The following is a 15,971-nucleotide window of genomic DNA, read 5'->3' on the forward strand; positions in this document are numbered from 1 at the left end:
ACTTTACCTCAGCAATTTAGCTGGATTTGCACGTAGCTACAGTCAAAATCTGACTACAGTAGCAGCTATAGCTCTTCTTAAGGGCTCAATCTAGGGATTTAATCACACTACTATAAAGAAATCTCCAGAAATTTTTACCAGAAGCCATTTTCTCTCTCCCAAATCTCACTATCTGGACACAAAAAAATCTCTCCAGCTCTCTCATCCAGTTCCCTCACTGCCACATCACTCTCCCCACCCCTTTGTCCTTCATCACAAAGGACACCCCTGTGTCCTTCATTCCCAGCCACAGGTAGCCTCAAGGACTTCTGTTACTCCAGCCATTGCCAGCCCCCCTTGGAGAGCAGAGGCACCTTGAAACTCCATGACCTGCCTCCCTCACTCTGCACGTACAAGTGCAGCACACCATGCCAGGTGTAGGTCTATGCAAAAGTCAGTTGTGTTCCTAAAGACTAGGAGTTGTTGGAAAAAAGTTAATAATGCCATTCATTATAGAACAAATAATTTAAATATTTAGAAATCAACCTAATATACCAATTCTGAATTGTATATGGAAGGGCCCAGATAATTTTGAAGAAGATGGACAATATAGTAGAGACTTCTCTACCAGATAGAAGACTTCTTATAACCAGCGATCATTAAGACATTGAAGTAATGATACAGAGATGGAGAAACAAAACAAAACGGAGATCCCAGAAATGGACACCCACATAAATGGAAACCTGATTCTGAGACAGGAGGGCGTTGAGTGGGACATTGCAAATCAGCAGGAAGTGACAGACTAGTCCATGAGTGATGCTGAGATAATTAATTATCCGTGTGGGGAAAAAAATAGAACTGGATTCCATTCTACATCACATAATATACAAAAATAAATTACACCTGGGTTAAAAACTTAAATGTAGAAGGGAAAACTTTAAAATTTTTAGGAGAAAATATAGAAAAAGATTTTTATGGCTTTGGGGTAGTGAAGTTTTGTTAAGCAAAGAGAAAAAGAGCATAACTCAGAAAAGACATCATCACTACATTTAAATTTAAATTTTAGCCCTGGCCAGGTGGCTCGGTTGGTTAAAGCATCGTCCCCATCCGTCAAGGTTGCGGGTTTGATCCCTGATCGGGGTGCATACAAGACACAACCAATGATGCATAAATAAGTGGAACAGCAAATCAATGGGGTTTTTTCTCTCTCTAAATTTTTTTTTTAATTTAAAGAAGAAATCTTTTTAAATAAATGAATAAATTTAAAATTTGTGTTCATCAAAAGACACATTGAAAAAATACAAGCCATATAAGGACTAGGAGAAAATATTTATTACACAGATGACTAATGAAGGTACAATATCCAATATATAGAAATAATTCCTACAAATTAACATGAAAAGACAAGTAATTTCACTAGAAAGAATGTTTAAAGGCTAAGAACAAGCAGTTCATGGAAGAGGAATGATGGAAGTGCGGTTTCAAGCCTATCACTGAGATATCAGAGTAGGAAAAAAATATTTAATCTGACAATTAGGATTTTGAGCCACAGAAATTTGTACACTGCTGGTGGGAGTATAAATTTGTATAATCTCTTTGGAAAATTATCAGCAATATCAAATATATGTACAATATCAAAAAATGCACATTCTCTATGGCTCAGCAATTTCATATTTAGACTTATTCCCTCCAGAATCCTGGGCACAAAGAAATATGTATAAGAATATTTATGGGAGCCCGGCCGGGCATGGCTCAGCGGCTGAGCGTCGACCTGGGATCCAGGCGATCAGGGTTCGATTCCCGGTCAGGGCACATGCCTGGGTTGCGGGCTCGATCAATGACTCTCTCATCATTGATGTTTCTGTCTCTCTCTCTCCCTCTCTCTGAAATCAATAAAGATATATTAAAAAAAAAAAAAAAAGAATATTTATGGGATTATTTGTAAAAGCAAAAAAAAAAAGTAGTCTATCTGCCAGGAGCTATGAATCAACACTTGCTATTTGCTGTTACAGAATCATATGGTTATTATATGTTTAACACTTTGACATATTGTTTTCCACAGCAGCTATACCATTTTACATTCTTACCAACAGAGCACAAAAGTTCCAATTTCTTCATATCCTTATCAACACTTATTTTTTCTGGGTTTGTTTGTGTGTTTTTTTCATATTAGCCATCTTAATGGTATGAGGTGATATCTCCTTGTGGTTTTTATTTGCATTTGCATTTCCCTAAATATTAGTGATGTGGAGCATCTTTTCATGTATTTATTGGCCATTTGTGAAAAGAATTGTCTATTCAAGTCCTTTGCCTATTTTTAAATTGAGTTGTTTATTTTGTTGTTGTTAAATTATAGGAGTTCTTTATATACTGTGCATGTTAACCGTTTATCAGATACATAATTTGCAAATATTTTCTCCTGTTTCATAGGTTGCCTTTTCACTCTCTCGATTATGGCCCATGATGCACAGTTTTATTTTAATGTAGTCCAATTTATTTATTTCTTTTGTTGCATGAGCTTTTGGTGTCATATGCAAAAAAAATCATTGCCAAATCCAATCTCATGAAGATTTCCCCCATGTTTTCTTACAAGTTTTATAGATTCAGCTCTTGCATTTAGGTTTTTGGTAATTGTTAATAACTTAAGCTGGGTAATTGGGCATTTCTTGTGTTACTTGTTATGTTGTGTGGGGTGTGTGTGTGCATAGGTCTTCCTTTGTTCCTCCTGCTTTTCTAAGACCATATGAGATGAGGTCTGCTACCTAGAATCAACTTATGTATATCTTACTGAAGATATTGCCTTCTTCTCTGTCTCTGAGATAAAAACAAATGGTAAATAAATCTCATCTAAAGAATAGATTACTTGCCCCATCCAAGTGCTAATCACCCGGAACACCAACAGCACTGAGCTAGAAGCCCTTCCCAAATGACTGTAACAGAGGCCAACGATACATCTGTGTGGGTAGAATGACACTCCCTTCCACCACCCTCCTTCCCTGAGTCTCCTGTACTACTACTTGCCCTGGGAGTCACCAGGAAAGAAAAACCCGAGTCGGGCACCTTATGCAAGGGCTTGAACAATATAGAAATTATAATTAGAAAATTCAGGAAAACAGGCACACCCTGGAAGGAAGCTCAGATGTGCCAATGTTTTCACTGTATTAAAATCACATGTGCCAAGTGCCAGGCTCACAAAGCGAGGCTTTTGTGTGAAGGAAAGACATGGGAGACACTGTCCCTATGCTAAAGAATGGACCCAGTGAAGGAGGTCGATGTATATGATCTCATGGTGAACAACACTAGCCTGGGGGCCAAACACAAATTAGAATTCTGTTCCTTTACTTCCCAGCTATGTGACCTTGCCAAGCTACTTCTCTGAACCTCAGCCTTTAAAAATAGAGATAACAATATTCACTTCACAGAGTTCTTAAAGATTAACAAGACAATACTTGTAAAGCAGTTAGTAAACAGTTTGATAGCAACAATAGCAAGCAGAGCCATGTGATGCCATCAGGCTTACATTCAACTCCATCTACATCTAAGCAGCAGAGGAAAAGCCAATTAAAATAGTGCTAGAAATTCTGCCTGGGTGTGAAATGGGAGATGGGAAACCCCAGCTCCCTGGGCCATCTTGGCTCCCATGGGGAATCGTCATTAATGATAAAGAAACATCCCCGTCATACAACATAGCACCTCACCCCAAGCCAAGTGCTTCCTCAGAGGAAAGAGCCACCCTTCCCAACAACTGAAAAACTTGTCTGTGTTAGACTTATTTACAAACAGTACGTGAATCTCCAATGGAACCACATCCTGAAGGACTTTCAAGGATACAAATAGTTAACACTTATCTAGGGTTTACTTGGTGCCAGCCACTGTTCTAAGGGCTTTCTGCATATGAATCCATTTAACCCTCACAACAAATTAAAGAGGTAGGAACTATTATTGTCACCCCCACTTTATAGATGTGAACACTGAGGCACAGAGGGGTTAAGTAATTTGCCCAAGATCACATAGGTAGTAAATGGCAGAGCCTGGATTTGGACTCAGACAGTCCAGCTCTTGAGTCAGTGCTCATAACTGCTAGATTCTGCTACCTATTTTAAATATGCTTATTTTTATGTCTCATGCTACCCTCTTTGTGAGTCATGACTCTACAGTAGCAGAAGTGGCAGTGGGTGGCAGTGGTATTAGCAGTTGGAGGATGGTGGCAAGAGTGTCAATCGTAATCAGAGTTCAAGGGCATGAATGGGGACATTCAACCACTAGAGTGAAACTGCAAAACCTAAGGGCTCTACAATCAAACCTTGAAATTCATTCAAGTTCTCCCTTGATCCTAAAAGTTGAGCTGTCCTCCTTCTGGACCCAGGTGCGAGCAGGTGCAGAACTGCTAAAAGAGGAACAGAGACTGTTCCCCCATTTCTCACCCACTCGGCTTTCCTCCTGTGTCTCAGGCGGGCAGAGGGACAGATCAAGCCTGTCAGAGTGTCTGAAAGGCCACCAGGTGGGCTTCCTTTCTGGAGATTAATTCTCACCTCAGTCCTGGTAGCCCTTCTCAGATTATAAACCCTCTTAATCCCATCTAGTCTCAGGACAATAGTCATCTTGATCTGACTCCACTTCTGAGCCATCCCCACAGTCAAATGCTAATCCCTCTTAATGACTCAATGAGATGTCTCCTTTTGTTTTGTTTTTTCACAGCTGCTGCTGCTAACTCTGCACCTGTCAAAAGTTAGCACAATAGCATGTGCAGAATTCATCCAGAAAAAGGGGGAATTAACATTCACAGAGTGCCAACTAGGTGCCAGGCGCTGCTTTAACTCTAAACAATCCAGTGCCCATTTCTGGGTGAGGACACCAAAGACTGAAAGAGGTTAATCTTTCTGAAGTCACGCAGAGGCTGAGCTGTGGCTCCAGCTGTCGTCAGTCTCCCCACAGCCTGGGAATGCTGCTGGTTTACAGGTGGTGAGACCCAGGTCAAGAGAGATCAAGTGACACCCAAGGCTGCACTGCTGGTGAGGGGCAGAACCAAGTCTTAACAGAGTCCTGAACCCTAACCCTGGCACTCGTGCCCTTTTGACAATGTGGGGGCCTTATTTACTCCTGAGAGAGGCAATACTTATGCAATTTGCTGACCATTTAGTTGACAAGCAAGTAGTTTCCTGACCCCAAGATTGGATAAGGGGGCACTGAGGTGGGGCTTTGGGGTGGGACGTCCTAGGGGGTTCTGCAGGAAAATGCACCCTCACCCCCAAGCATGTTTAAAGGCCCCATCTCAAGCCTAAGGTGAGTCACCTCACCTCCATCCAGCTCCGTGCTCAGTCCAGGCCCTGGGGTACAGCCCTGCCCAGGACAGTGTTCCAGGTATAGAGGGAGGGAAAGGTCCCCACTCAGGCCCACTGGCCCCACAGGGGTTCTGGGAACTCCTGAGGTGACAAAATGGGTTGACTTTAGGAGACTTGCTATTTTGCTCCTAAACTCTCCTCTTTTGGGTCCATTCCTTGAATCCTCCTGTTAGACCTTTTCCCTGCTGAGTACACCTGGCCCCTCCCTCCATCTAGCACCCCCATCCAGATTCATGGTCCCCACAAAGGCTCCCCACAGTGAGGCCCTTGACTTTCAGCTCAGGCCTTATCAGACAGAGCCCTGGGTCCCCATGTCCCCTCAAAGAAGGGAACTGCCTGAGGGCGGGGCTCCTTCTTCCCCATCAGACAGGTTTCTGCTATTTGCTCCACCTGCGCTGCTCTCCTCCTGCTGCTAAGGACAAGATGTTCCAATCTGGAAATTCAGGAAAGAGAGATGTGTTCTGGTCCCAGTTCTTCATTTCCACCCATGTCCAGGAGTGTCTGGCCTCCAGGGGCTTTTCCCCACAGAGCAGGACACAACAATACAATGCCAGCCTCCACCCTGTGGGTTCAAGGTGGGTCCTTGAGGTTGAAACTGGCAAAAGGAAGAAGAGAGACTGAGGTGGCTTTGATCTCGGATTTAAGTAAACCCCAGTACCGGTGCCATGCGGGTGGGGTGTTCCTCACACCCAATACACAGCCCAGTTATGCTTTGGAGCCCAACCTATAGGCCATTTCTAACCCCAAGAGCTCTCCTCTTCCTCCTGCAAGCCCCAAGGACTTGGTCTTCGCCCTCTCCTCTGTAGCAACTCCGAGGCCCCTTCACCCTTGGGGTTCGCAGCAGTGGCCAACCATCCACCAGTCCCCTCCCCCTTCCATGACAAAAGCTGAAATACCAAAAACATTTCAAAGCTCCCTTTACATCTGGAAGGGGCCGGTGGTCTGGCCAGTGATCCTAAGGAGTCTTCTGGAGAGTTTATGAGAAAGATTCCCTGCTTTCGTAAGAAAAAGATATTGGAAGAATGTGTCCCCTGCCCTCCCTTCTTACTTTAGCTATTGTCTTTGGAGGAGCTATGCTTGTTGCCGCTGGAGCATTTTGAGGGGAGCAAAAAGAATTGCAGAGTAATTGGCACAGGTGAGCAGCAGAATTAACCAAACCAGGAACCTCTGACATCTAGATGTTTTGTGATATAAGATAATAACCCTCTATTTATAGTTCACTTTAAATTGGTTATTCTATGTCCTTGCATTCAAGGCCTTCCACAGCCCCTCCAGTTCACTTTGGCTGTGGTGTGACAGGTCTCACAGTCCCACCCCACGCCCTCCTCCGAGCTCTCCCCCCCCCCCGGGGATGCCTCCCTCTTTCTTTCTCCCACCCAGGACCTCCACCTTCCCAGCCCAGAGCAAGTCCCGCTCGCTCTGCAAAGCCTCCCTAACCACAGCAAGACTTTTTCCACCACAGCTTGAGATGTTACTTCCTCCCACATTATTGGCCCCCTAATGACAGTCATCACCATTTAACTGCCATGAACGCTTATTGACTGTCAGAAAAACCAGGACCCTACTCCCTGAGTCATGGCCCCAGAGGAAACTGGCTTAAAGATTCTCCAGCACGTGCGAGCAAATCTCTGCCTGTTTCAATCCTGACCCAAAGGACAGGTTCACAACAATTTTATTTGTGAGCAGCATGATTTCCAGTGCCTTCCCAATGCAGATCCAATCTGCCACCATCCAAAGAAGCACATCCCAGAAATAGCAACTGAGGCCTTTAACAAACCCGGGCAGCATCTGGTGTTTGCTGTTCACAGGTCTTGGAGCAGCAATTTTCACCGGCGGACCACAAGGATTTTTGAAACATGCAATACCTGACTATTTAGTCAGGGGCGCTGACCTCTTTTCCCTTAGATTGTCAAATAAAAAAATGACAACAGCCAACACAAGCATAGCCATCTGGCATGAACGAATCAAAATTATACCTATTTTTGCCCTCACCAGTTTGGCACTGGTCGGGGCACATGTGTGCTGTGTGGGAGGCAACCAGTTAATCCGTCTCTCTCTCTCTCTCTCTCTCTCTCTCTCTCTCTCCCCCACTCTCTCTGAAAAGCAATGGAAAAAATATCCTCAGGTGAAGGCTAAAAAAAAAAAAAAAAAATTATACCTTCTTTTTTTGGTCAGATTGGCAAAAAATATAATACATTTTTTGGTGGAGGAATTTTAGCAGTTTATGTGTACCATGAGATGAAAAATGTTGAAAGTCGCTTAGAGCATCATCCATCCATAATACCACAAACACCGTCTCCAGCCATTTCAAACTTTTCCAGCACGTACTTCCAAAATGTTTTAAGTTTATATGTTTTTCTCAACCAGAATCTATACATTAAAATTTCTAAATTGCATTTGTTAACTAAATGTCAACGGGGTCTTCCTGTCTGTTGCCACCACCACTTCTGTGCAGATTCCATCCACATATGCCCAAAGCCCTTCCCAAGACTTCTACAAATTCGGGAGACATAACACTCTCTTGTTCATCTTGGCCTCTGGAGGCTGTTTTCGTGCATGAAATATCTGTCCTATACCATGAGTTACATGGAAATTCAATCTTTTTCCTCAATTTTCATCCAAAACAAAACACAAGTGAAAAACATGCAGTGTACTCATGAATGTCAATGATGTTGCTAAATATTTGTAAGGGAGAGTCTCAGGGAAGACTCTCAGAAGTCAAGAAAGAAAGCCAGCAAACTTTCCTGAGATCAAAGGCAGAATGCACTAGAAGAGTATATTCTTCATCAAAAGCAGGTGTTACTAGGAGCAAGGTGGAGATGGAGGAAAAGTCAACCTGGCCTACTCAGGATCCAGTAAAACAGAAGCTACAAATTTCTAGTGAGCAGAGCCCTGCGTGGGGCAGCCAGGAAACCATGCAACCCTCCGCTCCCAATTCCAGATGTGAAGCAGGGTGGGAACCTTGCTAGCTCCCCTCACCTTTGCGTCCACCAGCTTCCACCAAGCCATTCTCCACCCCCTTTCTGAGAGCCTCCTAAATCTGAACCATTTCCCTCCTTGCTCCCTCCCTCCTCCACCTGCCCTCTCTCCTACAGAAGGAATGCCACTGCCCCCTCCTGGCCTATCTTGGCAATGGCCCTGGACTGCTCTGCAGCCGGCTGCCTTTGTCCTGCCTGCTTTTCTGCCCCACCCTCCAACTACTGCCCCCAGGAGGCCAAGGACACATCATTATCTTCTTGGCATCAGACTGGAAGGGCAAGGGAGGGATCCATTTTGGGCTCTCTCTGACCCACCTGGAGAGAAGCCCTATCTTACCATTAGACCAACAACTCCAGTGGGTAGGGGCTGTCTCCCTCTCAGAGCAGGACTGGGTCCTCATCCCTTGAACTGGGAGCTTCCTGCAGGTCACTCTATGGTTAGGGCCATAGCCACTCCTCCTGGGTTCCTCAGGCCAGCTAAGGGGTTAGTGGAACAGAGTGGCTGCAGGTTAACTGTCCAGTAACAAGGGAGGATGAACATCATACTCAAAGGGCACATTCAAGTACACCATACAGTATTATTAGCTCTAACCACCATGGCACACATTAGACCTCCAAACTTGTTAATATTATAACTGGAAGTTTGTAGCCTTTGACCAACATCTCCCCACTTCCCCAACCCTCTAAGCCCTGGTAACCACCACTCTGATCTTTTCTCTGAGTATGACTTTTTTAGATTCCACATATAAGTGAGATATACAGTACTTGTCTTTCTCTGCCTGACATCTTACTTAGCAAAATGTGCTCAAGGAGGTTCATCTACATTGTTGCAAATGACAATTTCCTTCTCCCTCATGGTTGAATAACATTCATCTATATATTTATATGTGTGTGTGTGTGTGTGTATACACATATATATATACACACACACATCTCTATTCATCCATGATGGACAATTAGATTGTTTCCATATCTTGGATATTGTGAGTAATGCTGCAAATGAACATGGGAGTTCAAGATCTTAACTTCAATGCCTCAAAGAGCTGTTAAAAAAAAAAAAAAAGAGACTAGGCAATTTTTTAAGAAAATACTCTGTATGTTGAGTTCTGGCCTCCAGGTGGCGACATCCATCCCACAGGAGGCACTGTGGGAAGGAAGGATCTCAAAAATGTTTTCATTTCTTTTAACAGCACACAAAAATTTTAATATAATAATAAATATAGAATAATTAATCCATCTTGGTTTGCATTTATCTTTATACCAACACAGTCATAAAATATAATGTTTAATATTTTTCTTTGGAGGAAAGAGTCCCCAGAGCAAAAGGACCAAGGGCTGGTGGAAGTGCTTCCAGGTAATTCGCGAGGAAATCAGTCAGAGCCTGGAGAGAAAGAATGGGTCAGAGCACACATCGACATCCCCATCCTGGGAACCCTCCAGAGCTGGCAAAGCCTGGCTCAGGAAAGCTCTATTAGCTTTCTAAAGTGCCAAGGGACTAAAGACTGGGATGTCCTTATATAAGAAGAGTGGTGGCCTGGCTGGTGTGGCTCAGCGGTTGAGCGTCAACCCATACACCAGGAGGTCACCGGTTGATTCCTGGTCAGGGCACATGTATGGGTTACAGGCTTGACCCCCAGTAGGGGGCATGCAGGAGGCAGCCAATCAATGTTTCTCTCTCAGTGATGTTTCTATCTCTCTCCCCCTCCCTTCCTCTCTCTGAAATCAATAAATATAAAAATTTTAAAAAAGAGTAGTGGAGTGTACCAAGGGATAAGTTAGGAGACTCAGTACCCTGGCTGGGTAATCAGTTGCTTAGAGCATTTTCCTAATACACCAAGGATGCACGTTCAGTCCCCCGTAAGGGCACATACAAAAATCAACCAATGAATGCATAAATAATAACTGGAACAATAAATCAATGTTTCTCTCTCTCTCCCCTCCATTCCTCTCTCTCTAAAATCAATCAATAAATTTATTTATTTTTAAAGTTAGGAGACTCAAAGAATTGTGAGAGGAGGGAAAAGAGATGTGCACTGAAGGAGCATCAGGAACTGCCTGGGACTTGCCCCATCTGAAAACCCCAAACTGAGCCTGGAGGCAGGAGGGTCTGGTTATGCTGAGACTGGTCTTCCTGAGGAGTGGGGCAAGGGCCCTCCCTACCTTCCCTTCCCGCACCCAGCTTCTCTTTGGCTCCTCTGGGTGTGTCCCTGCACTCCAGGACTAGGTTCCTAGGTAAGTCCCAAGATGCCAGGAGGACTGAGGTGCTATCTCTGGGAGTGCCATCACAGGCCTCCTGGCCAGCTGGCGCCAGCCAGGGGTATCCTAGACTCTACACCTCCACCCAGCCTCCCTCACATCCAATGGATCCTAGATGTTCGTCTTTGCACACCTGCCTGCCCTCTTCCTGCGGCGGCACTGCGCTCCAGGTCAGGCGTCACTACCCCACCTGCGTGGTCCACCGGCTTCCTCGTGGGGCGGCCTGCCCCCACTCCAAGTGCCCCTTCCCAAGCTCCAGATCTCTTTGAAGTCCAGGCTTTCACCACCATATTCAAAATCTTCAATACCCACCCCACACACATAGCTCAGAGACAGGGTTTTCAAATGTTCCTTTAGAACCATTTATTAAAATAAAGCCTCAGGGGGGGGGGCTGATATATGAAAACATATGGAGCTCTGGTGGAAATGGGGTAAGGGGCCAGGAGACTCCCCATTGAGCCAGCACCCCACCATGGGGAAACCCCTGTGGGGATTCACTAGAGCTTTTGTAGTTCCTATCAAACTGGCTGACAGTTTTTAAAGTCATACCGCCTAAGGCTGTCCATGCTCGGAAAGGCTGCTCTCATTTCCTACTAATGGGAAGTGTAAATTGTTAATGCCTTGGTGGAAAGTAATATAGCAATAGCTATTTAAATTAAATATGCATATATCCTTCAACTGAGCAGTTTCACTCCTGGGATTCTGTACTAAAGAAATAAAAGCATCAGTCCTTAAGAATGTGTCTACAGCGCGCTCTCCCTCTCAGGAGCGCACCCAGGCCTTTCCCTTCTCCCTTCTCTCTCCTAAGCTGCAAGGGCCCTGAGCCTACACAGCCCAGCTGACTCAATTCTATTACCTCCATAACTTTCTAAATAAACTTTCTCTTATAATTTGAAAAAAAAAAAAAAAAGAACTTGTATACAAAGATGTTTATTCAGTGATATTATTATTGTTTTTAGTGAAAAAATGGGGGTAGGAAATGCCATGATTAGGGGCATAGGAAATGATCAGAAAAATTGTGGTGCTTAAATGCTGTGGAATAATATACAGCCATTAAAAAGAATTTAGCTCTCTACCAGTTGACTTGAAGAAATTTTCTTTTTTTTAATTTTTATTTATTGATTTTTATCTTATTTTATTTTTATTTTTTAACCCTCACCTGAGGATATTTTTCCATTGCTTTTCAGAGAGAGTGGAAGGGAGAGAGAGAGACAAATCGACCTGAGAGAGACACATTGATTGGTTGCCTCCCGCTCACGCCCCCATTGGGGCAGAGCTTGCAACTGAGGTACGTGCCCTTGGCCAGAATCAAACCCAGGACCCTTCAGTCTGCAGGCCGACACTCCAACCACTGACCCAAACCAGCCAGGGCTATTTATTGATTTTTAGAGAGAGAATCATCTATTTGTTGTTCCACTTATTTATGCATTCACTGGTTGATTCTTGTATGTGCCCTGACCATTAATGACCATTAATGATTCCCATTAACACCAAGATGGCTGAAATGAGGATCCTTTAATACTTCTAAATAAATTTTTACACAAATAATTTTTTAAATTGACTATAAAATTAGGTAGAATGAATGGAAAACATATTTAATTCGTCTCTTAAATTTCAAAAAGAGGGTTTAAATAAATAGATCAAACTATGATGTTATTTAGGTGTCAACCCAATTTTTTGAGGCATTAAAAATAGCTGTCATTTTTTTTAACATTGATTCAAGAGAGAGAGAAAGAGAGAGAGACATTGATTTGTCCACTTATTTATGCATTCTTTGGTTGATTCTTGTATGTGCCCTGACTGGGGATCAAACCCGTGACCTTAAAGTATCAGGACAATACTTTAACCAACTGAGCACCCGACCAGGGTTGGCTGACCTTATTTTAAAAGGGAGAAGGTTGCCCTGGCCAGTTTGGATCAGTGGTTAGAGCTTCGGCCCGCGGACTGAAGGGTCTCAGGTTCAATTTCCATCAAGGGGCATGTACCTCGGTTGCACACTCAATCTTTATGTGCCCTGATTTGAATCGAACCCACAACCTTGGCATATCAGGGTGACACTCTAACCAACTGAGCTATCTGGCCAGGTACGCCTTAATTTAAAATACTTTATTGATTCATTTTCATAGATGTGCCTGTTTACAAACTCTAGATGAGTCTATCCAAAGCAGACAGAGCCTCATGTCACGTGTTGACAGGCCCACTTGGAACAGGTGAAAAAAAGCTAAGTAAAGGACACCAAATATACGGGTTTCTTCTGTCCACATTGTTGCCCTGTCTGTCCACATTAAAAACCAGTAAGAAGTTACAAAGTGCAATTATTTCTTCTCTTCAAAAAAGATTCAGTGGAATTTTAAAATAAATTTCCTGGGCTTTCAAGTCCTGTCTTCCTCTTCACAGGAAGGTCTCCCCGATGGCCAGGGCTGTGGTGCCACCACCACTCACCTCTCCCCAGGGGTTCAAGAAAACTAACCCAATCTGCCCACCCTGTCCTGCTTTCTGCCCACACGAGGGCGCTCGCTCCATGCCCCAAATAACCGGCCACCACAGGCCAGGAGGTTTTTCCAAAGGGAGTTGAATAGAGCCAAGGCGTGGACGTGACTGGGCAGACCAGGACTCAGGCCCCGGGTCCCTTCCAGTTGTCCAGCCATGCAAGTTTCTACTCCCTGAGGGGCAGAGGAGACAACTCCAAAGGGTGGAGCTTCCAGCCTTCTCAGGACTGTTCACTCACCCCACCCAGTGGAGGAAGAAGACCTACTTCCACTAAGCTGGGCCCCCAGGAAAATGGGGAGGTAGGTAAGAGGGGAAGGAGGACATGGTCTTCCTCTGAGGTCCCCAGAACATACAGAGGAACTCGCCTGGTTCAGACTAGGCCTGGAGAGGACAGAACTGTGACAAAGGCTGCACACCCTGACGCACAGTTTACCCGTTTGCCCCGCCTCCACGCCCTGCCTGAAAACACTAATGCAAACAATGGGCTCCGACAATTAGTCATCCTCCCTGATGGGGGCCGAGAGTCAGGCTTGGCTCCAGGGAATAACCCAGTTGACTCCTTCTGCTGAGTCTGCAGGGATGGGCAGGTCTCGATATTGGCAGAAAGGCTTAAAGCTGCAGTTTGCCCAGTCCCAGGGACCCCACCCCAACCCATGGGTGTGCGGACTCTGTGATTCGTGTGTTCGTGCAGCTGCCAGCTCCTCCGACCACCGCCCCAACGTAAAGGACCCTCTGCCTGAACGCAGGGCTCCTGAAGCGTGCCTCCCCCCTGGGCCAGGGCATGGGCAGCTGCAGTGAACTTAGCATCATCTTACGGGCCTTCCCATCAGTTCCCCTGACTCGTGAGTCACTGAGTCACTCCCAGAGGTGACTGAACAACCCTCTGCCAGCTGGTACAGCACCAAGCAGAGGAGGAAGGAGAAGTCATCGGGAAGCCAGGACACAGGAGGAGATTTGACAAATATATATGCGTTTATTGTACAATTATCCACCACTGAATTTGACTTGGTGCCACCACTTGTCCGATTTCTTTTTGGCCACTGAGAACCTCATGGTAGAGCATAGCCAAGGCCCCCAGGAAAGTGACATATTCCTGGAAGTTCACCACCTGGTCCTTATTCTGGTCCAGGTTGGCCATTAGCGTTCCGGTTTCGGAATCTGCAGCTTCTAGTGTGTTAGGATGAGAAATCCAGAGTCAATGGTTATGAGAACCTGGGTGCTCTCCCTTTCTCCCTCCCAGGCAGCTCTCACTCATATCAGTGGCTCAGGGGGGTGCTCACTTGTCACCAAAGACATAAGTCCACCTCGGGTTCACTTGGCTTTACCTCTCCTCTGCTCCTGCCCCTCACTCAGTGGGAGTGAGTACCAGGCTGAGAGTACCCCCACCCCCTCAGGGGAGTGGACCAATGGGCTCAGTAAGGCATGTGAACTAGGAGCCCAGAATGTGATAAATGTGAGTCGGATGCACTTGGCACCTCCCCCTCTCCTAATCCTGATTCTAAAGGACAAGAGGTAGGAAGAGGAGGTCTAGGGGGCCACTCACAAACCTCACCAATGAACAGTTCATTCTGGATCAAATCCTTCAGCTCCCTTTTGCTCAGGGAGTTCTTGTCACCCTCCCTGCCAGGCTACTTGTGGAAGATGGACACGAGGAGGCTAATGACCTGATCCAAGGAGGCTGCTGTGGCTGAGGACTGGACTCAGAGTTGGAGCAGAGGGACTGGTCAGTGCCATGAGCTGCAGGGCCATCTAACTCACCCACACACCCCAAGAGCTCTGTCCCCACCACCCTCCATTCCCTTTGACTAGCCTGCTTGAACCACCCAGCCTCAGGCACACACCCGGGACATTCGGAGACCACCCAGGGCTTGAAGGGGGGGAAGGGGGCAGATTCTAGGGCCAAGAGATCAGTGGCCTGAGGGGGACCAGAGCTGAGGAGGAGGGGTCGCTGCACCAGCCCCTGGCCGCCGAGGGACTGCTGACAAGGCCACAACTCACCCTGTAGCTGCAGCCAAGCCGACGGGAGCGGTGGAGGGGATGCACTGAGTAGCACCAGCCAGGTTCGTGCCACACCCCACCCCTCGGTTTGCACAACACCCACCGGCCCACTAAAGTTTTCATGCCTCCTGCCCCGGGGCTGTCCTGGGTGGGGGTGGCTAGCGGGAAGATGGGGGACCCAGTGGAGACTTCTGCTCAGTGTGACACAGAGGGAAGGAGGTGGAGAGCCAGAGCAGTGTGTGTCTATGTGTAGGGAGAAGAGGGTGGAAAAGGGTGCCCCCCAGAGGGTGCTCAGCTCAAACCTAGATACGGGAGTGGGGAGAGTAGCCAGTGGTGTACAGGATATGACTTAACGGATTTCTACAACACCTATCTGCCAGCAAAAATAAATTTCTGCCACGATCCAACTCCCTTCCCCGCCTACCTGGCATTCCACCTGGACATTTTCCAGGTTAATGAGCCAGTCTGTAAGCATCATTAGTTATTTACCCCCCACTGAAAGGTAATGACTGAGGTGGGACTCGCTGCCAAAGAGGGGGAAATGGGGGAGAGACAAGGGTGCTGCCAAGTTTGCCCCCCCCCCTTTTTTAACCCTCACCCAAGGAGTGAGGATATTTTTTCCATTGATTTTTAGAGACTGGAAAGGGTGCGGGGAGAGAGAGAAACAGATGGAACCTGCAACCCAGGTACATGCCCTTGACTGAGAATCGAACCCAAGACCCTCTGTTGCGCAGGCACTGAGCCACTCTAGCCAGGGCTAGTTTGCCCTTCTTATTAGTGTTGTCAGGGTGACCTCCTGTGAGCTGGTGACAAGTCAGACTGGCTTGTCCACCACTGCCTTCAGAAACCACCCCCCAGTGACTCCCAGTGTCCTCACTCTCAAAGCACTTTCCCCCTTAGCTTTCTGTGGATCTTAGCATCGATGGAA

General features: G+C 46.0%; 1 protein-coding gene across 1 annotated transcript; it reads right to left on the minus strand.

Annotated features, from left to right (window-relative positions):
- Positions 1 to 14,018: 14,018 nt before the first annotated feature.
- Positions 14,019 to 15,518, minus strand: LOC308549344 (protein S100-A6-like; the record flags this gene model as incomplete). The annotated part of the gene is given in 4 exon segments (XM_081121883.1): positions 14,019 to 14,209; positions 14,589 to 14,673; positions 14,677 to 14,739; positions 15,468 to 15,518. Coding segments are annotated over 4 exon segments (390 nt in total).
- Positions 15,519 to 15,971: the final 453 nt, after the last annotated feature.

This window comes from Miniopterus schreibersii (genome assembly GCF_964146895.1).
Source record: "Miniopterus schreibersii genome assembly, chromosome: 19".
NCBI lineage: Eukaryota > Metazoa > Chordata > Mammalia > Chiroptera > Miniopteridae > Miniopterus > Miniopterus schreibersii.